Genomic DNA, 27,353 nt, shown 5'->3' on the forward strand with positions numbered 1-27,353 from the left:
TTACAGTTTGGCATTTGAGCTGCCAGTTTGAAGTGGGTTTTATTATACTGCTCTTCAGCTACACTCTTATAGCTGCATTACAGATCATACATTTGCCATTTTTGATGTTCCTCCTTACAGTAAGGCATCTTAAGATACCTTTAATTTTTCTTTCTACACAAGGTTGGAAACTTATATTAGTGTTATATTCATTTGTAGAATTAATTTCTTCAAACCTTTCCTGATTTATAAGATGTGTAAAATAAACAGTTCAATAAACACATTAGCAATGTTATTTTCTTTAAAAATGTATTTTCCTTTACATATGGAGAAACTATACTAAACAGAAGAACAGTGCCATTGTTAAGACCACACAAAGCACCATGAAATATTTACATGACAATTTTTTCCACAAATCAAATTTTCTGATATTCATTGTTGACAACGATCTAGTCTTAGGTCCTTGTTGTAGCCTTGATTTTTTTCCAGTAAAGAACCCGTAGAAAAAGCCTAATGTTGCCCTGATGGGAGTGATGAGTAGCAAAGGTTCAGAAAAGTGCAAGTGAAAGGCTTAACAGAAAGCAGTCCACTGAAGATAAACACCATAATGCAGCTCTACCTGACAATCATAAGCTTACTAACTCCATTGAATTACCCTAATCCACTGGACAAAGGTCTTCAGCCAAACCTAATAACCTCCACAGTAAGAAGAAAAAAGACAAACACATAAAACAGTTTTAAAAAATAGAACACGTCACATTAATTGACCATACCTTTTATTTGTTTCAAGTCCACTTACACACGCTTTTATCGCAAATTGAGTTTATGAAATTGTCTAGTGAAATACAATGAACAAAAACACGCACCGTCCTTTCCACTAAAGAATCATTTTATGACCAGCTCAGTTTTTGCAGAGGTAGACCGATTTATGACTAGTGCATGCCATCTAACCAGTGCTTGATTTTCTTTAACACTATTTACTATCTTATGGCATGCTTGTATCGCTCAAACAAAGCTTTAAGTATGTATAATTAGAGTGAAGAGTTGCTTCATAAGGCGTAATCCAAATTAGATTTTAAACTATGCAACTGGAATAACTTTACCTACAATACCCCTTTAACTTTTTTCCTCTTGCAAACATACTTTCAGAATTTAAAAGGGGGGTGGAGGGGTGCAGAGGGGGGCAGATTGATTTTTAGTTACAGTTTTAAAAAAACACCATCTGTGTGGGCTAAGCCCCATAAGCAGTATCAGGCTTCTAAAGAGTAGTTTGGGTTCTATACAAAATGCCCCAATTTATCACCACTGCACCTTTATTCTGTAGGCAAAATGTTCTTTATTATACCATATGTGAAGCATAACAAATGGCAGGGGTACCATTTCCGGGTACATCATATATTCTGGTTGTGAAATAAACATTTTTAGGTAATACATTACAACTAAAATGAGGAACTGCAGATTATGGGGGTAGGGAAGAGATGAAAAGAATAGAGAGCAAGAGGCCGTAAAGAAAATGGAACTAAGATTGCAGAGATTATGCTTGTACCTTGTGCTGTAAAAGAATGGGGACTTTGTAGGTGACAGTCATTGGATTCTACCATGAGAGGGGTTTGGTGAATTCATCCAGACCTTGCAGATGAAAATGATCTGCTTTCCTGCAGTCCTCATAATATAGTTCAGATGGAAAAAATCATGTTTGTTTCTTCAGCAGAAGTTGTTTCAGGCAGTTTTTGAAGGCTGTGAAATTGTCCAGAGGTCGCTGGGAAACATATTCCCCACCTCTCAGCATTTTGTCCCCATATCTTGCTAGTCTCCATTTTGGAATGAACAGCTTGTGGTCCAAGTGGAAGCGTAGCATGGTAGATTGAATTTGAAGATATCTGAAAAATTACGTGGATGGTTTTGTATTGGTGACTTTCCATGTGAGACAGGGGACTAACTCATTGCATTTGGTGTTCTATAGTTAGCTAGGACGGTTGCAATCTGTAAGTGTGGTAGTTTTTCTGTAGGCCAAAAATGATCTATATTGCTTTGCCAACAGAGTGAGTCAGCATAAAGGTTATGAGCAAAAAAAAAAAAAAAAAAAAAGGCAGGAATTCATTTCTTGTTGAGCAACTTAAATGAACAAGATGTAAAACAACACGTATGCTCAAGCATTTCACAGATCTTACTGAGTTCTGGACAAGTGGAAACTGGACATTCCACATGACCAAAGCAGTTATGTTGGGCAAAAACTTCTATGCTTTGGTTAACCATTTTTCTTTTGTCCGCTGCAAGAGGTTCACCTTGTTCCATTAGAAGTGGGAATAATTCACCCACTCCTATTTCAACGCAATTGAATATCAGACAAACCCCACAGTAGAAAACAACCACAATTCAAGAAGTCATATTCCGACCCAGCACAATTTTATTTGCATTCTCTCAAGTCTGCCAAGGGTAGGGCCACCCTGCCAAGCTTGCTACTTGTGAATCCAATCACTACATAAATACCCCATTTCTATCTTCTTTATTTCGAAAAGCTGAGAGCACAAACATACAAGAGATCGGAATAACCATAGTAGAAGAATATGACCAGTTCATCTGCAAAGATGTAAAATATTGACGTTTTTGGATATATTCTAATTTGGGCAAGGACATTTATAGTTTTTAGAGTTCTCTGCCATTCACATGGATCATACAAAATGCACAGTATAAATGTTGAAAAACCAAATACTGATCTTGCTTCCAGTTCTAATACTACTAACAGTCCCGTGCACTCCCTCTATAAAGTAATGTGTTCAAGAACCAACAAACAAGTCCTTCTCCCAGGAGTTAAGTTTTTCAATTGCAGCTACCCACTTTGCTCATCTTGAATGTAAAAATTACTAAGCAGTTCTCTTGTGCTTCAATTAGATGGAGATGCACTTTAAGAAACAAATACTATATCTTCAGAAAGTAGGCATATTGTGTTAATGACTTTGTATACCATGGTCCACAATCTATTGCACAGCCTATACTAACCCTGGTATACCAAAGTAAATAGCTACTACCATCGGCTCGGTAATTGCATCCTTCAGGCTCCGAATGAGGAAGTTGGACTTCAAAACTGGATGGGCACAATCCAGGCTTAGCAAAAACCTTTCTAAGAAAAATGTCCTAGAGTTACTATATCTTGATCGAAGAGTGAGAGAACAAATCACATACGGTGCTGTAGACAGTTGAGAAGGCAGAAGTTGGACAGGTCTTTCTTGCACGTACTGGTGGTCTTTGAAGGTCACAAAAAGGTTGCAACTGTTCCGTTCTTCCCAAGTTGCCAGGGTTCCAGTGGGTAGAATCGAAGTAGAATCCTTCACCAAAGAGAGAACAAACTGATCAATATAAAAGGCACTACTGAAACTAGCGACTGCTTACTAAATATCCACACACAACTGCAGGATTGTAAGATTGGACGCCGGCTGGCACAAAGCAATCAGGCGAACGCAACAATATCTAAACTCAGGGAGGAACAAAGCAAAAGAAAACAGTAAATTACCTGTAACAATAGATTTCAAGTTTGTATGTTATAGGAACCCCGGCTGTGAATTCCACAATATAGTAACTGGGCTCGGAATGTTCTATTTTAATTCTACAAAGATATAAACGGTAAAGTAAAGTAACAGACTTTGCTTTGTGATCACTTAGGTGCCTTTTGCCAAATCTTCTTGAGATCTGCCACCCAGTGATCTTGCAGATACGTGGAAGGGGCTGAGACTTAAAGGAAGAGTTTTTTTTTTTTTTTAAAGCATTTTCAATTTTACGTCCCATAGGAATTTTAGTTCTGGCATGTCTAAAACCTCAAAATGGATTTACACCAAACCCAGTAGCAAATTTAAATTTTATTTAAAGAAAAGAAAAAAAAGACTCCTTTTATAATTTAGAGTAAGTGTTCACTAGCTTTTGTGGCATTTGACTTACAAAAGGGTGTCTTTAAAGGGATAAACTTGTAGATATCCTGCTATTTTAAAGATATGTTAAGATCTTTTTTATTATTTGGATATAACTATGTCTTAACGTAATTTAGCAAAAATATAGCATGTTTCGTTTTACTCTTGGTTGGTTAGGAGTTGTGGAAATCAATCAAGGATGGGAAAAAGGTTCATGCATATATACCTTTGGTACAGCTTGCTAAATCTCCAAGAAATTGGAGAGCAAGTTACTACATTAAGCCAGGTCCAAACCCGTCAAAATTGGGAGGCTTAGTCGGCCCAGAGGACAAAAGACTGACGCACACAGAAGAGTCTGCTGGCACTTTTTGCAGAGGAACCACAAAAAACATTTAACTGAATTGCTCATTTAACTTGGGAGAACCTTTTGAGCTACTGGCATGCGAGCCTTATCTTGCATGCACCGCAATGTAGTGGGACGGAAGTGGCAGTATTTTGACCACAGCAGGAGTCAGTACGAATTCCAGGAAGAAAGCGGAGTGTAGGGCCTCGCTCTTAAAGCGTAATTTATTAAAACAACCCTTTTTGATGAATCCATTTGAATTTGCAGCATCTAGTTCTGCTGCGAGATTAAAGGACTCTTGTTCCATAAGAAATTAGCACTGGGCTGGACATTGCGCAATTGTGTTCGTTAGTTTACTGTTGAGTTCTGAGCTCTTGTCCCAGACACTACCTACCTGAGCAGCCTGTGACTGCTTGCCCTCGCTACTAGGAGAGTCAAGTGCAGAAAGGATTATACTTGGCACAGTTTGCTGAGCCATATAGAATGTATTCCAGGGCAGCCATGACAAACTAACTCAACCACTATTGCTGTGGTTCAGCAGCCCCAGTAGCCCACCCAAAGGTCTGACAAGCCCTGTCCCTTCAGATACTATCTGTACAGACAGATTACTCCACTAGAGGAGTGATGTATTTTCAGTACCCCCCCCAAAAAAAAAAAAAAACTTTCTACGGGTGAGAGCTTTGAAAAGCAGGTTAAGGGGTGTTGTAGTATACATCTACAACACCCATTACATTACTTTACAAAACTCTCACCGTTCAAAAGTGTTGTCTCTTCTTTAAAGCAGCAACATCCAGGCCCAGCTGGGAGACAATACCAGCCCTGGCAGCAAAGTTCAAACCAATCCAATACCGCAGCACGTGACAAAGTGTTGCAGGTCTTGCATTACAGACAAGTTGCGCCATGGGAACTGGTCAGTGGAGTCCACCAGCTGACTACACCATACTTCTCGATTCAGCCATACTCTATGGTCATCTCACAAGGAAAAACATGTACCACAGTGATAAAAAAATACCTAAGAAGAAAACTGTTACTTTTCTAAACAACTCCTTCATTTACCTTTTAATTAGATTAAACAAAGTTGTGGTTCACAAGGAGGTAAGACTGGGGTACATCACTGATTATACTGCCCTGGCCCACATTAAGGACTGTAGATCACTTGAGAGAGAACTCCATATCCCCTGGCTTAGGTTTGTCAAGGATATGTTGGAGAGTGTGAGACACAAAGTATTATTTACTAGACCATTATGGCCAAGGGAGTTGCTGAATTTAAAAAATACGTTTTTATGTAGGTGGCAGTTTGAAAGAGGAAAGTGAACTCCTTAAACCCACTATGAAACAATACATTTTATTGACCGCATGCTTTCACAGAGAACCATACTGGACGTTTGTAAATGATTCACATCCTCGTTTTTTATTGACAAGGTTCAGGTTGAACATAATACATTTGTTTTTAGCTGTTCCAAAAGGGTTTTACAAGCTGGGGGATTTGAAACAGTGTCCCTGCGACAATTTTTTCTTAGCAAGACACCATGCATTTTATATTCTTCTTTGATTTTCTTTTTTTTTTAACAGATTTTCATTAATTTTTCTTCAAACATACAGCATAAGCGGATCTTCATCACCGTGGCCCATTGTCAGGACAAAAATCAACATTAGTCCGCACACTCTGTCCCTATTCGAGTCCCCCTCCCCCTCTACTCCCACCCCCCCAGTCCGTGTGCCTCCTACTGTCCATCCTATAGAGTGGCATAAACCTTTGTGCTGCAACACCCAACTCCTTCGAGGACACTCACAATTGCAACCCTCAGCCGTTCGATAACCCAGAAAGTGTGCAAAGCATTTCATGAGGCCCTAGCGGTCCTTCGTTCCCTTTCAGCAAGAGTGCGTAAACCATCACGTGACCCGAAATGCAAGGGCCTAGCTGGTCTCACCTCCCGTGTGCACCCCCGCACTCCCCACCCTAGTCTCTAGCGTCTTACTCGCCAGTGCATCCGTCTCATCTCCCCCACTAGCTTCCACCGTTGACTGAAGGTCCGCCACCAGTGCGCCCCACGCCCTGGCCGCATCCAGCGCTTTGTCATTAGAAGTGCGTCTGGCTAGTTGTAGTCTAAGAGTCCCTTCACTATTCGCCCATTGTTGGAAACTCCCTCGCCACCTCAGAAAGCTGGGCCCCCCTGGACTTCCAGTGCATAGTGAGCTCCCTCTTGGCCATAATCAACCCCAGGTCAAAGAATTTGCTTGTGATTTTAGTGGCTGGTGTGTGTGGAAACCAAAGTAAAAGGCAAGTCCCCATGCTTACTTCAATTTGACGCCCCGTGATCTCATTCAAACATGTCATAACATCGGTCCAGTATGCACCTAGCCCTGCGCAGGACCAAAACATATGACCAAAGTCAGCTCCTTCTGCGTTGCATCGAGGGCACACTGAGTGAGCTCCTCCAAAGACCTGTTGGATTTTAACCGGCGTCAAATAAGCCCTGTGTAGCGTAAAATATTGGACCAACTGAAACCGAACATTGCGTGTGCGCTTCCAGGCCCGCCGCACGAGCTGTGGCCAGGTTGCCTCCGGTATCGGCCGGCCGAGGTCTTCCTCCCAGCGCTCCCTCAACCCATCCAGGGGCGGCGGTCCCTCCAATGCCAATCTCCTGTACAAGCAGGTAATAGCCTTGAAAGTGCCAGCGGCCATCGTGACGTATTGGCAGACCGATGACGTGGGGGGTTCCGCCAGACCCATCTTCCAGAGTTTCTGGATTCCCGACACCAAAGCCGTATGTAACAAAAAGTCACCCCTCGGCACATCAAAGGCGCTCTGCAGTTCGTGGAATGGCAGCAAGGTACCATCTCTATACAGGTCCCCTATCATGTGGACCCCACGTTCCTCCCAGCCGGCCAGTGCTGACCAATCCCCGCCATGTGGGAGGGCGGTGCACATGCCCAGAGGGATCTCCGGGGCATACGGGGTGGTGAATCCCGCCCGTTTCTGGCTACGCAGCCAGCATTGGCGAAGGGTACGCTCCTCGAGAGTGAGCTGGTCCAGCCGAAGCCTCTGCTGGAGCACTATAAAGGACAAGACATGGCGCTGAATAATTCTGCCCTGTGGACCGTCTGGGCCTCTAAACTCCCGTGCCACTGCCTGCGTGAGCCACTGCAGCTGTGCCGCCAGGTAGTACCACTCAAAATCTGGTACCGCCAAACCTCCTTCCTCCCGCGATCTGAGCAGGGTGTTCAATACCACGGGTCTCCTGCCGGAGCCCCAGATGAACCCTATCACCATCGACCACAGCATCCTGAAGAAGGAAATCGGAATCCACACCGGTAGTGTGCGAAAAAAATAAAGCAGCCGCGGGAGGGCCATCATCTTTAACAACGCTATTTGTCCGGCCACTGACAGCGGAAGGGTACGCCAAAACCCCATACTGCCTCTAATGCCCCTCAATGCTCTGCCCACATTCCCCTCATATAGGAGCGAGTGGGTGTGGTAAATATGGACACCACGGTATGGTAAGCACTCCGACTCCCAACGCAGTCCCTCCAGCGCTGTGGGCTGGGCGCAATGTGGAGTCAGTGGGAATAAACAGGTCTTGGACCAGTTAACATGCAGCCCCGACAGCTCGCCAAACTCCCGGAGGAGGACCCGTGCTCCTCGCACCGAGGTCTCCACGTCGGCCAGATATAGTAAGAGGTCATCAGCATACAGGGAGATATAACGTGGATCGCCACGCAGCAGCACCCCCTCATAGTGTCGTCCCTGCCGGGCTTGTGCTGCCAGAGGCTCGATCGCTAACGCGAAGAGGAGCGGGGACAAGGAGCAACCCTGTCGGGTGCCTCTTTCCACCGGACATGCCGCAGATACTGAACGGCCCGTACGAACCCTGGCGGTAGCGGAGTTATACAGCAGCTGCGTCCAATGGACGAAACCATCCCCTAACCCGAACCTACGAAGCACGCAAAACAAATACGACCATTCCACACTATTGAATGCTTTTTCGATATCCACCGACAGCAGAGCCGTGCCCGGCGGACCCTCCCCCTCAACTTCCATGACCCGTAACAGTCGCCGTATGCACGTCGAGGTGTTCCGCGTGGGAATGAAGCCCGACTGATCCGGGGTGCACCAGCATACGCATGTGCACGGACAGCCGCGTGGCCAAGATCCTACTCAACACCTTATAGTCCACAGTGAGCATCGAGAGCGGACGATAACCCGTCCTTGCGGTAGGTAGTCCGCCCTTCTTCAACAACGGCACTATGATCGCCTCTCTGGCCGATGGTGGCAGCTTGCCCAGTTCCCAGGCCTCACCATACACCTGTGTAATTGAGGCGCCAGGAGGTCAATGTACGAGGCGTAAAATTCCACCGGCAAACCGTCAGCCCCCGGCGTCTTTTTCCTGGCCATGTGCTTAACCGCTGCTCTAATCTCCCCTAGTCATATAGCAGCACCCAACGCGTCCCCCTGTTCGGAGTCTAACTGCGGTAACTGCGCCTCCTCTAAGAAGGTATCCAAGCCAGCCGTAGGCACCATCAACCTGCTCCGGTAGAGCTCCGTGTAATAATCCAGAAACTGGTTGTTAATCTCTTTCTGCGAATGAACCAGGTCCCCCGCGGGCGTAGCCAGTGACAATATCGGCGCGCCCCTAGTGTGCGGGTTGGACAGCCACGCTAACAACGTACCTACCCGATCTCTCTCAGCGTGCGCCTGGACCATGTACTCTCTGTTATCAAGGCAGCGAAGCCTCTCAACATGAGTGGCCACCCGCTCCCGAGCCGCTAGCACTTCCTCTCTACTGCCCCCGGCCATATGACTGGCCTTCTCTGCCTGCCGCAGGGAGGCCTCCTCCCGTTCTATGTCACCTAACAATGTCCGGCGCGCCCCCGCTGTGGATGAGAGGCACACACCTCGTATCACCACTTTGAAGGCGCACCACTCACGCGCCCTAGTAGTCGTGGACCCCGCGTTCTCCTGAAAGTAATGCTCATTGCCCTCCCGTATCTCTGCACTAAACACCGGGTCCTCCAGCTCCAGCGGGTTCAGTCTCCATGTAGGAACCGATTGCCGTTGTCTCGACCAGAGGACCGTGAGCAAGCAAGGATTATGATCCGAGATAGTCCTCGCTAGGTATTCGCTGCGACGTGTGAGTTCCTGGGCTCCAGGTGTGCAAAGACCAGTGTCAAAGCGCACGTGAAAGTCATGGGGTGCAGAGTAAAACGAATAATCCCTATCCGCGGGGTGGTGCGTCCGCCAGGCATCTAAGAGGTCCCATTTTTCCTGCCAGCTCCTCCGCGCCATGGCCACCCTGCGCACTACCGATTGTGCCAGTGGAGGATGGGAACGATCCATCTCCACGTCCACCACCGAATTAAAGTCCCCCCCATAAACACAGTGCCCACCAATAGGGACGCCAGCCTCCCCGAAAGCGTCAAGAAGAACACGGCCTGATCGGAATTCGGGACATAGTCACTGAAAAGCGTAACGTCCCGGCCATCGAGACGTCCTAACACAGCCACAAACCTCCCGTCCGTGTCTACCATCGTCGTCATGGGTTGAAAGGGGACACCTGCGCGCCCCCAGATCAATGTCCCCCTAGCATAAGCGGAATATGTGGTATAGAAGAGTTGCCCCCTCCATCGCCGCTGCAGCGCCTGCCCTTCCGCCTGAGTGAAGTGTGTCTCCTGTAAAAAGGCCACCTGGACCCCCCTGCGGACCAAATATGCATGTACCTTATATCGCTTCCTCATTGCGTTGAGCCCCCGCACATTCCAAGTAATACATTTCAATTCAAGTCTAGCCGCCATCAGTAGGCCTATAGCTGGATCCAACCCCACACAACCCTACCGGCACACTGACAACCCCTTGTAACGTGAAACAGCCCCAACCAACCCCCAACCCACCCTCCCCCAGAACAGGCGCCAAACAGTTGTTACCCATCCAAACCCGACCCCCGTCAACGAGGGAAACTCTCGTAACCACCAGAGAATCACAAGTTATGTGAGGTAGAGGGGGTGACCCCACACCAGCCAGGCCGGACAGCAAGAGACCCACCACACCGTGATAGGCCGATCCCATACATGTTAACCTCGTCACCCCAGCAGCGTCTCAACCCATGTGTATCCCCAATCCTCCAGGGCCCTCTCACTCACCGGCAGTTTCCCCTCAATACAGAAGAAAGCGTTCCTCCCAGCGCCCCAGGAAACGGTCCCCCAGTGTCTCCCACAGGGTCAACGCCACAGGCCGAGCATGCCCACTTACTGTACTTCGCCCAGCATCTGGGAGGGTCATTCGTCCAGCAGTCCATCGGCCATCTGTGGGGTAACCTGAGGCAGCTCCCCAGGTTCTTTTTCAGAGCCCCCATCAGAGCCTCCAAAATCCACCTCATCAGATCCCAGCTGGGAGCCTGAGTCTATCAATGGGGCCTCCGTCACCTCTTCAGAGATAACCGACACCGCCTGTAGGGCAGCCTGCCTCTCCAGCTCCGTCTGCCATGCGGATGAGGAACTCCTGTTCTGTACGCGTTTCCGGTTGCGCCTACTCCTGCGTGGCTTCGGTCGCTTCTCCGCTGCCTCTGCCCAGTTGCCAGCGCCGTCTTTGCCCGCTCGGTACCGTTCCAGCCATTGCCAAGCGTCATCCGGCGTATCACAAAATGTCGCTACTCCATCCACCATCACTTTCAGGCGCGCGGAAACAGTGAGGAGTACTGCACTCCCTCGTCACGAAGGGCCCTCCTGACCGCTAAGAAGGAGAAGCGGCTACGTTGGACCTCCTGAGAGTAATCGGGGAAGAGAGACACCGAGGCGTTGTCCACCTTATATGAGCCAGCTGGCCTGTCGTAGGATGATGTCCCGGTCTCTGAAATGCAGCAGGCGTGCAACCACCGACCGGGGGGGGGGGGGGGGGGGGGGGCGGCCGGGGGCCTGGCCGGGACCCTGTGAGCCCTCTCCAGCGTGTAGAAGTGCGTCAGGCCCTCAGGGACCACCACATCCCGCAGCCACTTTTCCAGGAAGGAGACCATGTCGCTCCCTTCAATATTTTCCGGCAATCCCACCACTCCGACGTTATTGCGCCTATTGCGCCCTTCTGCATCCTCCGCTCTCCTTTCCAGTTGGCGCACTCTACGCAATAAGTCCTCCATCGTGGCATCCGCTGCTTTCTGGGCCGGCTCCAGTGTCTCCAGCACTAGCTCCGCAGTCTTGACTCGATCGGCGAGCTTGTCGTGGTCCGCCTTCAGCAGGCCTAGGCCCGTCGATACCTGCACAATGTCCTGCCGCAGCGCGTCTCTAGTGTCCCCTATGGCCTTGAGGATCTGGTCCATCTGCTGCTGCTATAGCCCCGCACTCTGGCCATCAGTCGAGCTCTGTCCTTGAACCTCCGGAAGGTCCTCAGCCTGGTCGGCAGGCGACGCTCCTGCTCCTTTTCGCGGCTTCCCCATGGTGCAGCCCCGGGCCTCGCAAATCGTGCCAGTCGCCAAAATGCCAACTCCTCGAGGTGCCACTGGTTGAAATAGGGATCGTGCCCCTAGCTGTTCCGTCCAGTCAGTTTACCAGGACTGTGGCCTGGGGGGCCGCCCGTGCGAGAAGGTCCAGGCACCAGCCCTCACTCCAGATGGCGCCGCGGGCCCACAGGCACCCACCGATCCAGTGGGGGCACCACCTGCCAGCCTCAGCACCCTCCGATCAGAACCACCAGGGGCGCACAACAGCCGCAGCGCCTCACTGAATATGGGGTAATCCGGCCGGGTATCCCCGTATCTGGAGGGGTCCGCCATGGTCCCAAGCTGCTCTTCTCTGTAGGTAGCCAGTCGTGGAGGCAACTCAGTGTCCGCGGGCCAGCTCCGCCACCAAGGATCCTCCAGGGGCCACCAAGCGCCCAGAACTGCGCCGCGCAGGGGTCAAGGCACTACCACCGTTGATACCGCCAGGTAGTGGACGGGGCACCCCTGTCAGAGTCCCGCCCAGCTTGTGGGCACACCAGCCACCTATTCAGTGGCCCACCGGCACAGCCTCCTCGGCAGGCTGAGCACCACACACTGCCTCGGGTGCTTCAGCTATCCCCCCTGGGCCGGGCTCCGCTTCCTGCCCACCGGCCGTGCCGCGCCTCTGACAGCACAGCCAGCCAGGCCTCTAGGCAGTGCCGCTCCCTGCACAGGGCGATGCCGTGTCAGATCCGCACCAAGGTGCCGCCCCCCTCCGGCGATCACACCGCGCCGCGAATCGGGCGCGATGGGGTCGTGGCAAAACTCACCGGGCCCCACCTCCAAGGTGCCACCAGCTGCTATCTTTGCTGCCGCAATTGCCCGCAGGTGTCATTGCAGGGCGCCCGTTTCAATATTCATCAGGATGCAGGTTTCAGGCAAGTGCCGGCCTCCGCTCGTCCGCGGCGGTTCAGGCTTCTCAGCGGCCCCTTGCAAATTTAGGCCAGGGATCAATAGGCCGCAGCAGGCCACAGGCAAGATGGCCGATCGCCGTAGGCGGAGCCCCTCCGGTCTCCGGGCTCGCCGCCTCCGGGAACCTCTCCCCGCACACAATCGCCACCAAGGTGCTCCGCTACTCCTAGGCACCACGCTGGGTCGCCGGCGCTGCCGGGGGAAGTCTGGATCAGGATAAACGCCGAGATCAGCCCAGAGCTCAGGCGTCCATGCTCGGCGGAGTTCAAGCCACGCCCCTCCTCTTCTTTGATTTTCATTGTACACTAGGGAACATATATATTATTCCCTAGTTTAGAAACCATCAGTTTGCATAAGTGAAACCAGCTTTCCTGTATTTACAAATGCTCTTCCCCCTTGGTCTGTTTTGGGGTTGCAAGTTTCTTTTCTAGTGCCCTTAGACTTAGGAAAAATCTATCTAACGACTAAGGGGCTTTTTAAATAATGAGCTGTTACTTTTACCGTCTTAATGAATGTACTGCAATATGTTTTTATGGATGATTGTATTCGTATTTATATATTTGTATTTTTCTATAAACATACTTGGTTTTAATGGCTGTTGCCTTTGTGTGGTTTTGAATTACCGAATGAATTATTGACTGACTTTTTAATTAGGTTTTTACTTTTTGCATCGAGAGACATGCTGGTCACAAAGTGACTTACGTTTTCATAGTCATTTCCAACTGCATTTCCCACAATTGTTTGACAATCTAGAGAAAACAGTTGTGGGCAAAAACATTTGGTGCCATTAGTGAGCCAGATGTATGACTGGCACTTTTAAAAATTTGAAGTGAAAGATGTCATCAGCATGGTGTAGTCTAAACTGCTTTGGCTGTTGCCATTAGCATGCAAAACCAACACTACTTGGTGCACTGACAGCCAAGTTGATACGCAGCTCACTGGCCCCCTGCCCTATATATAGTAATGGCATCTCATACCTGTCAGTGGGGAGCCCGAGTTCCTGGGTTAGGAACTGGAAGAAGCGGGCACTGTGCTCCTTGTTCTGCTCTGCTGTCCCCACCACAGCAATGGAAGTAATGGCCAGCTGTACGCATGGTGCAGATGAACCGCCAATCAGCATGGTCAGATCACTCTTCACGGTCACGTTCACTTTCTGGAAAAGAAGCACAAATCCTACGATCAGAAAGAGGCTAAGGGGAGTCTTCCCAGTGGACGGACCCCTCGATTACAGACTTGAGAAGCTTAGCGAGGGCCTGGTGGGCAAGTCCAAGACCGAACAGTGGTGGTGTGTGATCTGGTAGGCGGTGAGGAACTTTTAATGCTGGTACTGTGTTTTTCAGCTCTGATCGGAAGTAAAGGCATGTAGGGACAGTTTCTGGTCTGATGGTGTGGAGACCTGATTCCGCCTTTCTCTGGACTCAGCCCTGCAGGTTTGGGTGGGTACGGTCTTTCTCGTTCAGAAGGTGAAGGCATTGGGATGCTTTGTTCAGCTGTGCAGAGGCCTTGTGCTATGCATTACTAGGCCCTTGCTCGGTGGGCATCTAAACCCAGCTCTGACAGCAATAGCATGGGGTAGAGAGAACTTGGTGGTAGTGGGTAGCAGGCGGTGTCTTTCTCTAGGCCTAGCTTTGGGAATGTGAGGAACTGGTACTGTGTGAGAGATCAGCTACTAAGGTGTTGAGAGATAAGGCATCCAGCTTCCCACGCCATATTCCCACGTCACTACAGCAGACTCAAACTGGTATTGGCCAGTTTGTCACCTGCAGGCTTGGGCACCTGTCCTGCTTCATATGCCCCTGGAGCTAGCTGCAAACTGCAACTATCTGGCTCCCACTGCGCTGCGCACAACTGTGTGTGATGCTGGTCTCTGGTTTGATTCTATGACAACCAGTGCTTAATTTGTGCCGGCTGTTGGAAGATGCTCATTCTTGAGGACCAGGACTTGTTTTTAATCAGACATTGACCTAAAGCAAGAGAGAGAAACCAGAGGAGGAAGTGAAAGATAGGTAAACCTTGACAGAGGGAAGGTTAGGATAAAGAAGAACCCGCAATATTCAGATAGAGGAACAGGAGTGTAGAGTGCTGAACGAAGAGGCACGAGTTGGGATGAAGACTATGTAGCTGGTGGTGTCGCTCTCTAGGCTAAACTATTTGGGGTGAGTGGCTGATGTTGAAGTAAAAAAAAAATTTTATTTTAGTTAATTAAAACTTTAAAAAGGATACAAAGCACATAAAAAAGGAACAACGAGTACAAAAGTAGATAAACACAGGTGAATCATCATTAAATGTACATTTAAGATTCCTAAAGATCAGAGGTAAGCACATCATAAAAGCCTGGTAATCAGTAACAGCGTGACCTTGGAAAGTTAACCCTTAAGTAAGACATATTTATATCTAGTCTGTTTAGTGTGAATTGCCTGTCGTTGTCCCTAGTCTCTGATCTTATGTGTGAGGAGCTAGTACTGTGCTTTTCTATGCTCCTCTCTGAGGCTGTTAAATGCTGATGCTCCCTCCAAGGTTCATCTTTGTGGTTGCAAGAGGCTGGTGCAATCTCTTTAAAAGCTCAGCTCTGTGGAGGTTGTGCGCAACTGGTGCTGTGTCTGTAAACTTGCCCCTCAAGACATGTTGTGTGGCTATGAGGGAGCTGGTACAATATGTGTGGCTATTGCTGTTGTGGGCTATGAGTTTGTGTGTATATCGGAAGGCTCAACTTTGTGGGGGTGTAGTGAGCTGGTTCTTTGTGCGTGGTGTATGTGTATATATATATATATATATATATATATATATATGGTGGAGTAATGTGCTGTGTGCTGTAATGGCACTGGAATAATTAAAACCTGCTAAAAATCACACCCTGGATGAGTGAGTATAATTCTTTGGTGAGAAATTAATAATCCGGGGAAGCCCGTCCCTGCAACTCGCACCAGCTGTGCAAAGCGCACCTTCTGTACCGGGAGTGCCTTGGTGACAAATATATATATATATATATATATATATATATATATATATATATATATATATATATATATTTGTTAGAAGGCTCAGCTGTCCGGGGGTGTAGACAGCTGGTTCTGTGTGTATGGAGGTCTGGTTCTGTGTGCGTGGCCAAAGGCTGAGATCTCAGTTTTGGGGTATTTTGGTGCTGCACTGCGCTTGCATTTATCGCGCTATTGTTTTTAAATTACCTTTTCTCTCTCCTTAGTTGCTTTCTGTTAAGCACAGTTAGTCCCCTGATTTTAAAACGTCACCGCCGCATTGCTGCATCTTAATTGTACCCTTCACCGCTATTGGAGCGGGCCGGACCCTCGCGCTAGTATTTTGGCGGGCGCCATCTTGGGTGGGTGCTAGGGAGCGCTAACATTCGCCGCGCTCTAGCAGTCAGGTGGACTGGCTAGAGCCTAATATCAATCAGTGTAAATGACGCGCAGCGTGTAAGCCGTCGCTACGCTGGAGTCACGCCAGAGTCCAGCCCGTCTGCGCCCGTCCGCGCTGAGGACGGGCTGGACAGCTGGACGTCTGATGATGACATCGCCACCCCCCCTAAACACAGGTATTCTCGCCAGACTATGCTGAAATTGAAACCTCTGAGCCTGAAATGCTCGCATACCTGCTCTCCTGACGATTTGCTACGCCCTCTTACTTGTGGCTGTGGCATTGCCATTATGGTACGCCCCCCTATCCCGCAAATGAGATATCGAGCTAAGCAATATACAGCTCCGGTATCTAGGGTGGAGAAAGAAGGGTGCATTCTTCTAAACGCCCGATTACTCGTGAAGAATAATATCCTGTTTAGGGAATTTGTTTCTGACAGGAAGCCGTCCCTGGTCTTCATTACTGAAACCTGGGGAAAGGATTCCTCCGACCCTGATCTTATCGAAGCAATCCCGGAGGGTTACTACTTAGTGCGTCATGATAGAGTTGGCAGGGTGGGAGGAGGGATCGCTATTTTATATAGGAACCACCTACACTGCCACACTGCTGCTATCATTGATCCTAAGGACAGCTTCCAGGCCCTCTCCTTTTCCATAAAGGATGATCACTCAGCGTTCCTACATGGAATGTTGGTATACCGCCCTCCAGGTCCTCGAACGGACTTTGGCCAGCGGCTTCTCCAAGATCTAGAACCTTTCTTTGGCCAAAAAGAATTTACTATCTTAGGAGATTTCAATTTCCATTTGGAAAAACAGGATAACAAGGACACCATATCTCTGTTAGACAGCATGTCAGCCTGCGGCTTTAATCAGTATGTCAAAGGGGCCACTCATCGAGCTGGGCACACGCTCGACGGAATTTTTTCTAACGATGAGAGGCTGCTGATTGAAGACTCCATCCCTCTCTCATGGTCTGACCATCTGGCCGTCTCTTTTCAGCTTTGTCGTCGGCGTACATCTGAGCCGGTAAACACCCCATGTAATCAAGAATTCCTGAGAAACTATAGGGATATCTCTAATAGCTCCCTTGCCCCATGGGCTTTTAACTTCTGCCTCCCTCTGGAAGAAACTGTGTCTACAGCCGCTATGCACTACGAAAAAACTATGACCGAAGTCCTAGATCAAATTGCCCCGTTCCAATCTCGACAACGTGCCAGGAAGAGGCCTTCAGCTCCCTGGTACTCAGAACACCTGAGACTCATGAGGCAGGAGGTAAGGCGACAGGAGCGCCTCTGGCACGCAGGTTGGGACCTCAAAGATAAGGAAACCCATAAGGCTTTGCTCAGAAAATACAAGGCTGAAATTATAAAAGCAAAACAGGAATATTTTACGACCCTCACAACCTCTTTGTCCTCTCCTAAAAAGCTCTTTCGGGTTGTAGACTCACTGATAACTCTGCAAACCCCTGACCCGGTAGTGGCGTCCCAAGAGCTATGCGACAATATTGCCTCTTTTTTCCAGACAAAAATATTGGACATCTACTCGGCCATAGAACTTCAAAAATCCCTTATGAGTGCCCCCCCTGTTGTAGGGGCGGTAGCTTCTGCTATGGCTGAAAAGCCGTTGGTGGGGACTCTCAGCTCCTTTCCCCCTCTCTCGGTGGAGTTGCTGGATAACCTCCTTAACAAAATCAAATCAGGTTCTCCGCTAGATGTGTGCCCTCTTAGGATCTTTAAGCAGTGCAGGGAATTTTTTCTGCCTGTTCTGACGGACATTATGAACAGAGCTATAAGAGATGGTTCCTTTCCCTCCCAATGGAAAAGCGCTGTGGTAAGACCTCTCTTAAAAAAGCCCTCTCTTGATCCGTCGGTCCTAAAAAACTTTAGGCCCATTTCCCTACTCCCGGCCCCAGCAAAGCTGTTAGAGGCGCATCTTAACATGCACCTCGCCGCTTTTGCTGAGAATTCGGATTGTCTTGATCCCTCTCAGCATGGTTTCAGGAGGGAACACAGCACCGAGTCAGCCCTCACCATAGTGCTGGATGACATCCGCTCACGCGTTGATGAGGGCCAGACCACCCTCCTGATCCTCCTAGACCTGACGGCGGCTTTCGACACCCTCTCCCCCTCAGTCCTAACATCTCGGCTGAGGGAGATTGGTGTACGAGGCACAGCGTTGGATCTTCTCACATCTTTTCTCACTCACGAGTTCAAAGAGTGAAGCTGGGGGAATTCCTATCTCCATCCCACCCTGTGCTATGGGGGGTCCCTCAGGGGTCGGCACTTAGTCCGACCCTATTTAACATCTACGTGACCCCACTTGCCAGGCTTATTAGATCTTATGGGATGGAGATAGTCTCCTATGCGGATGACACTCAGATCCTCGTCTCTCTCTCCCAGGCTAGCGCTCAGACTGCCTCCAACTTTAGATCTTGTATGGAGGCAGTCGGTCAATGGATGATCCTGAATACGCTTAAACTAAACGGAGAGAAGACTGAGGTGATGGTGTTCGGAGGGAAAGAGGACATCTGGTCATCGTGTTGGTGGCCAGACTAATTAGGTGCCTGCCCCACCCCCACCGCAAAAAATCTTGGAGTGGTGATTGACCCCTCCCTTGATATGGGCAAACAGGTCAGCCGCACCATCTCTTCCTGCTGGGGCATTATTCATGTCCTAAGGAAGACTAGGCATTATCTATCCTTGCAGGCGAGGAAACAGCTTGCTGTTGCCCTTATTGGTTCCAGGATGGACTACTGTAATGCGCTGTATGCGGGCATAAATAAGACCCTGCTGCAGCGCCTACAGGTGGTCCAAAATGCCGCTGCCAGGTTTGTTCTGGATCTTCCGAGACGTACTTCAGCCACAGGGGCTAGAAAGCTGCTGCATTGGCTTCCCGTTGAGTCTCGCATTCACTTTAAGATTCTGAGTATGACCTACAGGGCACTGGCTAGAAATAGTCATACCGGTGTCGGATCTATCCTGTCTCGGTACACCCCTGTAAGGGACCTGCGGTCCTCGAGTAAACTCCTGTTATCTGTTCCCCGCTTCAGGAAAGTGAAATGGGGAGGTAGGGCTTTTTCCACTCTTGCGCCGAAGGGGTGGAATGCCCTCCCTTTGGAAATAAGATCCCTGCCTACTCTCCAAACTTTTAAAAAGGCTCTAAAAACATACCTCTTTGTGCAAGCGTATCTGCAGTAATTTATTGTTTTGATCAGTTTTGGTAGGCGCCTTGATGCCTTCGGGTTATTGTTTTGCGCTATATAAATTTAATTCAATTCAGAGTGGCAACTGTGCCAGATCCTCGACGCTGAGATGTGGGGAGGAGGTTAGCGCCTTTCAGTTCCACTAGGAGGAGCTAGTACTGTGTGTGAGCCTCTTTCTAAGCCCAGCAGTGTTTGGTGAACTGGGGCCTGTATCACCCACAAGTCGGTGCACATCGAATCCTCGACTTAGCAAAGAAACTGAAGCTTTCTGGAGGAACCAGTCCACTGCGAAATGCAAAAGCATTGTTGTTGAAGCTTCCTACCTTTACAAAGGAACGACTTCTAGCCTACTTTCTTAGGAAGTGCGACTAGAATATGGAACTTATTACTCTTGGAACTGTACCACAACCTCATTGCCGAGAAATGGTACAATATATGTGGAGCAAGACATAGTCCAAAGTTGATATTATAGTCAATTGCCATTTAAATTAGTTCAAAAATTGGAGTATAGACTATACAATTTAATGTTTATATGATGGAGGGTGTTTTTACAAAAATCCGGGCAGCAGTAGAATTTGGAACAATGTCGAATTGATATTTTGTAAATATTGTAGATAGTATGTATATTAGCATCACATACAGATACAAGTATATGTTCCAAAAATAGACACACAGCTACAGCGAAGCCATAAGTAACGCATTAGGCAGATGTTATGAAGAGTTACTAAGGATGTATTCTGAAATGTACATATTGTATATAGGTATTTATAATGATAAATATTTATAACACCCCTCATTTCTATATGAAAACTTTTATAGTAATATCTCTTTATGAGCTCCAGCATTCATGCGGTGGAAAATGAATTTGTATTTTACAAATTGTAGAGTTCAGGCAAATTGACCTTTTTTAATTTACAATATAATGTATATTTGTAAACTGTTACAGACATTATCAACTCAAATGCTCTTGTGAATGTCGTGATAAGTATTTCTTCATTTTCTATGAAAGTGGTCATGTGACTCACAAAAGGAGGTGGCATTTGAAAAGTTAAAAAAGCTGAGCTGACGCGGTGCTCGTTGTGTGATCAAGAACACTTTGATGCTTGAAACGCGTCATCCTTGAAAGGTTGCAACAATAAAAACATTGCCTCGCCTGAAGCCGTGGGGTCCGTCTCTTCATTTCGCCTTGCAGGAGGTTTTGAAGATTGTTGATATATATATATATATATATATATATATATATATTCACTGAAAAAACCATAGGTTATAAACCATATATAGTTAGGAATTAGCATTTAAAAAACCTTACTTTACTCACACAAAACCATTGAAATTCCATATATAGTTAGTTGTACTAACTATATATCGCGCACCCGCAATCCACTGCTGATCATGTCACATATTACATCATTCATGACATGGTCAGTGACATCACTGATGACATCACTGATGACATCTCAAATGACATCACTGATGACATCACTAATGACATCTCATTTGACATTACTGATCACATCACTGATGACATCATTCATGTGATAATACGATGAACCTCTTCAGACTCTAATATAACCTTAGATACACTCAGTGTAAACACAGACTCACAGATTGTCACTCATCCATGAAGTTACACACACACCTAGTCAGTCATGCAAACAATCAATCACACCTCCATTTCCTTAACTATACAGTTAAACACACCTTACTTATTCAAACATATACTAAAACATATTTACTCACTTATACAATCCTGGATACAAGTTCACAATGATCCATACAGCCACTCACACATTCACTGGCTCTTATGCACAGTTATTTATATATGTCAACTCTCACATGTACTGTATTTTACATATGTACTTACTTTGACATGTAGCACTGAGATATCTATTCACTCACCAATACAGTCATGCACACAGTCAACCGCCCATACAGCTGTTTCCACATGCACTTTTGAACCCATACATCTATGCAGAGAGTCATACACCTCCCAGCCACCCATACACACTCTCAGTCTCCCATACAAATACTTGGGCAACCAATCAATAACCCATATAGTTAATCATATAGCTACTGATCAACACATGCAGCAGTTTACAGAACAACAGACATAATGATGCACAAATTAAGACAGTTTAGTCACTAACCCATGCACTCAGTGAGACACATTTAATCACTCACTCATACAGTCAGTCATGCACCTACTAAATCCTTTGTTCAGACACTTCTACATCCACTCATTCTTCAATATGTAAGACATATTTTAACTTTACAGAAACATACAGTCACTGGATGTTGTCATCAGCGATGTCATCAGTGAGGTCATCAGTGATGTCATCAGTGATGTCATTTGAGATGTCATCAGTGATGTCATCAGTGATGTCATTGACCATGTCATGAATGATGTAATATGTGACATGATCAGCAGTGGATTGCGGGTGCGCGATATATAGTTAGTACAACTAACTATATATGGAATTTCAATGGTTTTGTGTGAGTAAAGTAAGGTTTTTTAAATGCTAATTCCTAACTATATATGGTTTATAACCTATGGTTTTTTCAGTGAATTTTCAAGGTTTTGTAAATGCTAATTCCTAACTATATATGGTCTATAACCTATGGTTTTTTCAGTGAATATATATTATATATATATATATATATATATATATATATATATATAAATAACATTTCTATGGCAAAATGAAACCCCTTATTTTGTTCCTTTTCAAATTAAATGTATTAAGTGTTACCACTTTATTCCAATCAAGATGACTTCAGGTGTGCCATACTTTTGTCATAAGTAAGACTGTTAGCGTTCTAGTTGTTCTTTAAAACACTCTGGGACATTCTGTCACTGGGCTATAGTTGGGCTACATCTGGCTGATATTTGGGCTACATTTGTTTTTTTTTGTCTCTGGCGGCCATCTTTGGGCTACATTGGGCTTCATTGGGCTACATTTGGGCTCCAACATATATATAGCCCAATGTAGCCCAATATATATTTTTCAAAGTTAATTTTCGTAAAAACCACTGGAGCATATATCTTGAGACATAGCAAAGGCACATCGGGCTACCAGTCCCTACAATTTTGCCAAGTTTCGTGGAAATCCATTCAGCCGATCGAGCTAAAAGTGAGTCCAACCGCCCTATGGAAAACTCAATGTTAAAAACACGTTTTGGGACCCCCCTTTTTTCTCGGCCCCCGCTTGACGAAACCCCCCCTAATTTTTTCAGGGGCTGCTCAGAAACAAAATGTTCCATTTTCCAGAAAATTTCAGCCAATTCCGTCCTCAAACGCCAAAGTTATTCAACATAGAATTTTCAAAAATCCCATAGGAAAAAAATCCTAACTATATATACCTACTGGCGACCGCCAGTAGGTAATATATATATATATATATATATATATATATATATATATATATATATATATTTTTGTCGGAAGGATCAGCTCTCTGGGGGTGTAGACATCTGGTTCTGTGTGTATGGAGGTCTGGTTCTGTGTGCGTGGCCAAAGGCTGAGATCTCAAAGCGGAGCTGGAAAGCCCTTTTCTACAAAGACATTTTGGCCAGTTGTCCCCTTAGCCAAGATAATGTACCCTCCCCAAAACGGAGTCCAACTGCACTACTTCAGTCTTACCTTATCATTCTGCTACAATCTTCACCACCTAGGTCCCCTTATAGTAAACTGTATATAATGCATGCTTTTGTAATGACCGACACAAGCAAATAGCCCTATGTTTTGAGGTCCCACTGTGACTTTTGTAACGATTGTAACCAGCAACTGTTTGTAATGTTGTATCGCTTGTAATGAAACCTGTTTTATTGCAATGTGCTTTAACAGTTTTGGCTAATGTTTGCGCTATATAAAAATGCATAGATAAATATTTGTAGGATGTGCTTCGCGGCCGTGCGGTTCCAGTAGGCTTATCTGGTGCTCCTGCGGTCTCGTCCAGTTCTGGGGTGGGGTTCATGGAGGACATTAATTTAAATGGAAATCTAGAAGTGCGGGTACTCACTAGAATATCCGTCTGCTCCTGAAAAGTGCTGGTACTCCTATTTAATGTGCAGAACCAGTGTGCCCTGAGTAGTGCCTTTACTCTTCCTCTCAAATCAAAGAAGAGCAGGTACTGGGTACCATCCCATTTAAAACACTGCGGGAGTGAGAAGATTAATGATGCCCTTCTTGGTACTCTGGGTGTGTGGGGAGCCAGTGCCGTCTCTTCCAAATCTAGAGTGTGTGGGAAGCCAATGCTGTCTCTCCCAACTCTAAGGTGTGCGGGAGTGCCGTCTCTTCCAACTCTAGCCAGTGGAGTCTCTTTCAACTCTAGAGTGTATGGGGAGCCAGTGCCGTCTCTTCCAACTCTAGCCAGTGCAGTCTCTTTCAACTCTAGAGTGTATGGGGAGCCAGTGCCGTCTCTTCCAACTCTAGGGTGTGTGTGGAAAGCCAGTGCCGTCTCTCCCAACTCTAGGGTGTGTGTGGAAAGCCAGTGCCGTCTCTTCCAACTCTAGGGTGTGTGTGGAAAGCCAGTGCCGTCTCTTCCAACTCTAGGGTGTGTGTGGAAAGCCAGTGCCGTCTCTTCCAACTCTAGGGTGTGTGTGGAAAGCCAGTGCCGTCTCTTCCAACTCTAGGGTGTGAGTGGAAAGCCAGTGCCGTCTCTTCCAACTCTAGGGTGTGTCGAAAGCCAGTGCCGTCTCTTCCAACTCTAGGGTGTGTGTCGAAAGCCAGTGCCGTCTCTTCCAACTCTAGGGTGTGTGTCGAAAGCCAGTGCCGTCTCTTCCAACTCTAGGGTGTGTGTCGAAAGCCAGTGCCGTCTCTTCCAACTCTAGGGTGTGTGTCGAAAGCCAGTGCCGTCTCTTCCAACTCTAGGGTGTGTGTCGAAAGCCAGTGCCGTCTCTTCCAACTTTAGGGTGTGCGGGGAGACAGTGCGGTGTGTGGGGAGCCAGTGCTGTCTCTTCCAACTCTAGGGTGTGCGGGGAGCCAGTGCGGTGTGTGGGGAGCCAGTGCTGTCTCTTCCAACTCTAGGGTGTTTGGGGAGCCAGTACTGTCTCTTCAAACTCAAGGGTGTGCTGGGAGCCAGTGCCGTCTCTTCCAGCTCTAGGGTGTGTGGGGAGCAAGTGCTGTCTCTTCCAACTCTAGGGTGTGCGGGGAGCCAGTGCTGTCTCTTCCAACTCTAGGGTGTGCTGGGAGCCAGTACCGTCTCTTCCAACTCTAGGGTGTGTGGGGAGCCAGTGCTGTCTCTTCCAACTCTAGGGTGTGTGGGGAGCCATTGCTGACTCTTCTAACTCTAGGGTGTGCTGGGAGCCAGTGCCGTCTCTTCCAACTCTAGGGTGTGTGGGGAGCCATTGCTGACTCTTCTAACTCTAGGGTGTGCGGGCAGCCAGTGCCATCTCTTCCAGCTCTAGGGTGTGTGGGGGGCAAGTGCTGTCTCTTCCAACTCTAGGGTGTGTGGGGAGCCAGTGCTGTCTCTTCCAACTCTAGGGTGTGCTGGGAGCCAGTACCGTCTCTTCCAACTCTAGGGTGTGTGGGGAGCCAGTGCCGTCTCTTCCAACTCTAGGGTGTGTGGGGAGCCATTGCTGACTCTTCTAACTCTAGGGTGTGCGGGGAGCCAGTGCTGTCTCTTCCAACTCTAGGGTGTGTGGGGAGCCAGTGCCTTCTCTTCCAACTCTAGGGTGTGTGGGGAGCCATTGCTGACTCTTCTAACTCTAGGGTGTGTGGGGAGCCATTGCTGACTCTTCTAACTCTAGAGTGTGCGGGGAGCCAGTGCCGTCTCTTCCAACTCTAGGGTGTGTGGGGAGCCATTGCTGACTCTTCTAACTCTAGGGTGTGCGGGGAGCCAGTGCCATCTCTTCCAACTCTAGGGTGTGTGGGGAGCCATTGCTGACTCTTCTAACTCTAGGGTGTGCGGGGAGCCAGTGCCATCTCTTCCAACTCTAGGGTGTGTGGGGAGCAAGTGCTGTCTCTTCCAACTCTAGGGTGTGTGTCGAAAGCCAGTGCCGTCTCTTCCAACTCTAGGGTGTGCGGGGAGCCAGTGCCATCTCTTCCAACTCTAGGGTGTGCGGGGAGCCAGTGCCATCTCTTCCAACTCTAGGGTGTGTGGGGAGCCAGTGCCGTCTCTTCCAACTCTAGGGTGTGTGGGGAGCCATTGCTGACTCTTCTAACTCTAGGGTGTGTGGGGAGCCATTGCTGACTCTTCTAACTCTAGGGTGTGCGGGGAGCCAGTGCCGTCTCTTCCAACTCTAGGGTGTGTGGGGAGCCATTGCTGACTCTTCTAACTCTAGGGTGTGCGGGGAGCCAGTGCCATCTCTTCCAACTCTAGGGTGTGTGGGGAGCCATTGCTGACTCTTCTAACTCTAGGGTGTGCGGGGAGCCATTGCTGACTCTTCTAACTCTAGGGTGTGCGGGGAGCCAGTGCCATCTCTTCCAACTCTAGGGTGTGTGGGGAGCAAGTGCTGTCTCTTCCAACTCTAGGGTGTGTGTCGAAAGCCAGTGCCGTCTCTTCCAACTCTAGGGTGTGCGGGGAGCCAGTGCTGTCTCTTCCAACTCTAGGGTGTGCTGGGAGCCAGTGCTGTCTCTTCCAACTCTAGGGTGTGCTGGGAGCCAGTGCTGTCTCTTCCAACTCTAGGGTGTGCGGGGAGCCAGTGCTGTCTCTTCCAACTCTAGGGTGTGTGGGGAGCCAGTGCCGTCTCTTCCAACTCTAGGGTGTGTGGGGAGCCATTGCTGACTCTTCTAACTCTAGGGTGTGCGGGGAGCCAGTGCCATCTCTTCCAGCTCTAGGGTGTGTGGGGAGCAAGTGCTGTCTCTTCCAACTCTAGGGTGTGTGGGGAGCCAGTGCTGTCTCTTCCAACTCTAGGGTGTGCTGGGAGCCAGTGCCGTCTCTTCCAACTCTAGGGTGTGTAGGGAGCCATTGCTGACTCTTCTAACTCTAGGGTGTGCGGGGAGCCAGTGCCGTCTCTTCCAACTCTAGGGTGTGTAGGGAGCCATTGCTGACTCTTCTAACTCTAGGGTGTGCGGGGAGCCAGTGCTGTCTCTTCCAACTCTAGGGTGTGTGGGGAGCCATTGCTGACTCTTCTAACTCTAGGGTGTGCCATCTCTTCCAACTCTAGGGTGTGTGGGGAGCCATTGCTGACTCTTCTAACTCTAGGGTGTGCGGGGAGCCAGTGCCATCTCTTCCAACTCTAGGGTGTGTGGGGAGCCATTGCTGACTCTTCTAACTCTAGGGTGTGCGGGGAGCCAGTGCCGTCTCTTCCAACTCTAGGGTGTGTGGGGAGCCATTGCTGACTCTTCTAACTCTAGGGTGTGCGGGGAGCCAGTGCCGTCTCTTCCAACTCTAGGGTGTGTGGGGATCCATCCAGTGCCATCTCTTCCAACTCTAGGGTGTGCGGGGAGCTAATGGTCAGTGCGACTGATTCTAAGGCTCAGCTCTGGGAAGGAAGCTTGTGCTATGTGGCGGAGTCCCTCAGAACTCAAGCTGTAAGTAGAACCGGTGTAACATCCGACTGGTCTTTGTGCCTCTTTCTTGGGCTCAACTCGGCGTGGGGGGGCGGGTTAGCTGGGAAGCTTGTGCACTGGCATGCTAGGGTGGTCTCCCTCAGCTCTCAGGTTAAGTGAGGGGGCTGGTGCCGTGTCAGCTCCCGGGTCATATGTGAGGGGTCGTCTGGGCTTGTGACGTGTCAGGAGTACTGTACCCGACCCCGGCCTCACCGCCTCAGGCTTGTCCAGGATCTTGGCAGCCGCCGAGCTCAGCTTGTTTGCGAGGCCTTCGGGCAGCTTCGAGGCCGGGAGGTTGGTGTCTAGCTCCAGGAAAGGCATCTCTGCGTCGCCGTGTGTCCTCGGATGTAGGCGCAAAGCCGGTGGGAACTGAGGCGAGATGACTGCAGAGAGTACCTTTGCACACTCCGCCTCACTGGGAAGCGAGGGTCAAACGAGGCTCGCCATTGGATGGCCGGGAACCGCCTCTCGGTGCTCTTAAAGGGGCCGTACACTGACCTTGGAGTTAGCTCTGAATTTCCTGAAGTTGTACATCAAAGGGAGGAAGTTAGTGGTTTCGACATCACGAGAGAAACTGTTAGTGTGATCACCGATCACATTTCAACCACTGGCGCAAGATTTCTAAAGTGAAAATAAAATCTGTCAATTTCCAAGCCTATGGAAGTGTTTGTATACTTCAAAAATAG

At 48.3% G+C, this 27,353-nt stretch overlaps 2 protein-coding genes across 7 annotated transcripts in view; one reads left to right on the forward strand and one right to left on the reverse strand.

Moving 5' to 3' along the window:
• DDT (D-dopachrome tautomerase) lies at positions 1–27,093 on the reverse strand. Its single transcript, XM_078667795.1, has 3 exons — positions 26,881–27,093; positions 13,580–13,755; positions 1–3,305 (listed from the first exon to the last, which is right to left on the reverse strand). Exons 1-3 carry the CDS (start codon positions 26,986–26,988, stop codon positions 3,233–3,235), a joined length of 357 nt encoding a protein of 118 aa, XP_078523921.1. The 5' UTR covers positions 26,989–27,093; the 3' UTR covers positions 1–3,232.
• LOC144792652 (uncharacterized) overlaps positions 1–27,353 on the forward strand; it is a 546,052-nt gene that overhangs the window by 57,141 nt on the left and 461,558 nt on the right. The window lies entirely within an intron of this gene.

The sequence above is a fragment of the Lissotriton helveticus genome, chromosome 11 (assembly GCF_964261635.1).
Source record: "Lissotriton helveticus chromosome 11, aLisHel1.1, whole genome shotgun sequence".
Taxonomy (NCBI): domain Eukaryota; kingdom Metazoa; phylum Chordata; class Amphibia; order Caudata; family Salamandridae; genus Lissotriton; species Lissotriton helveticus.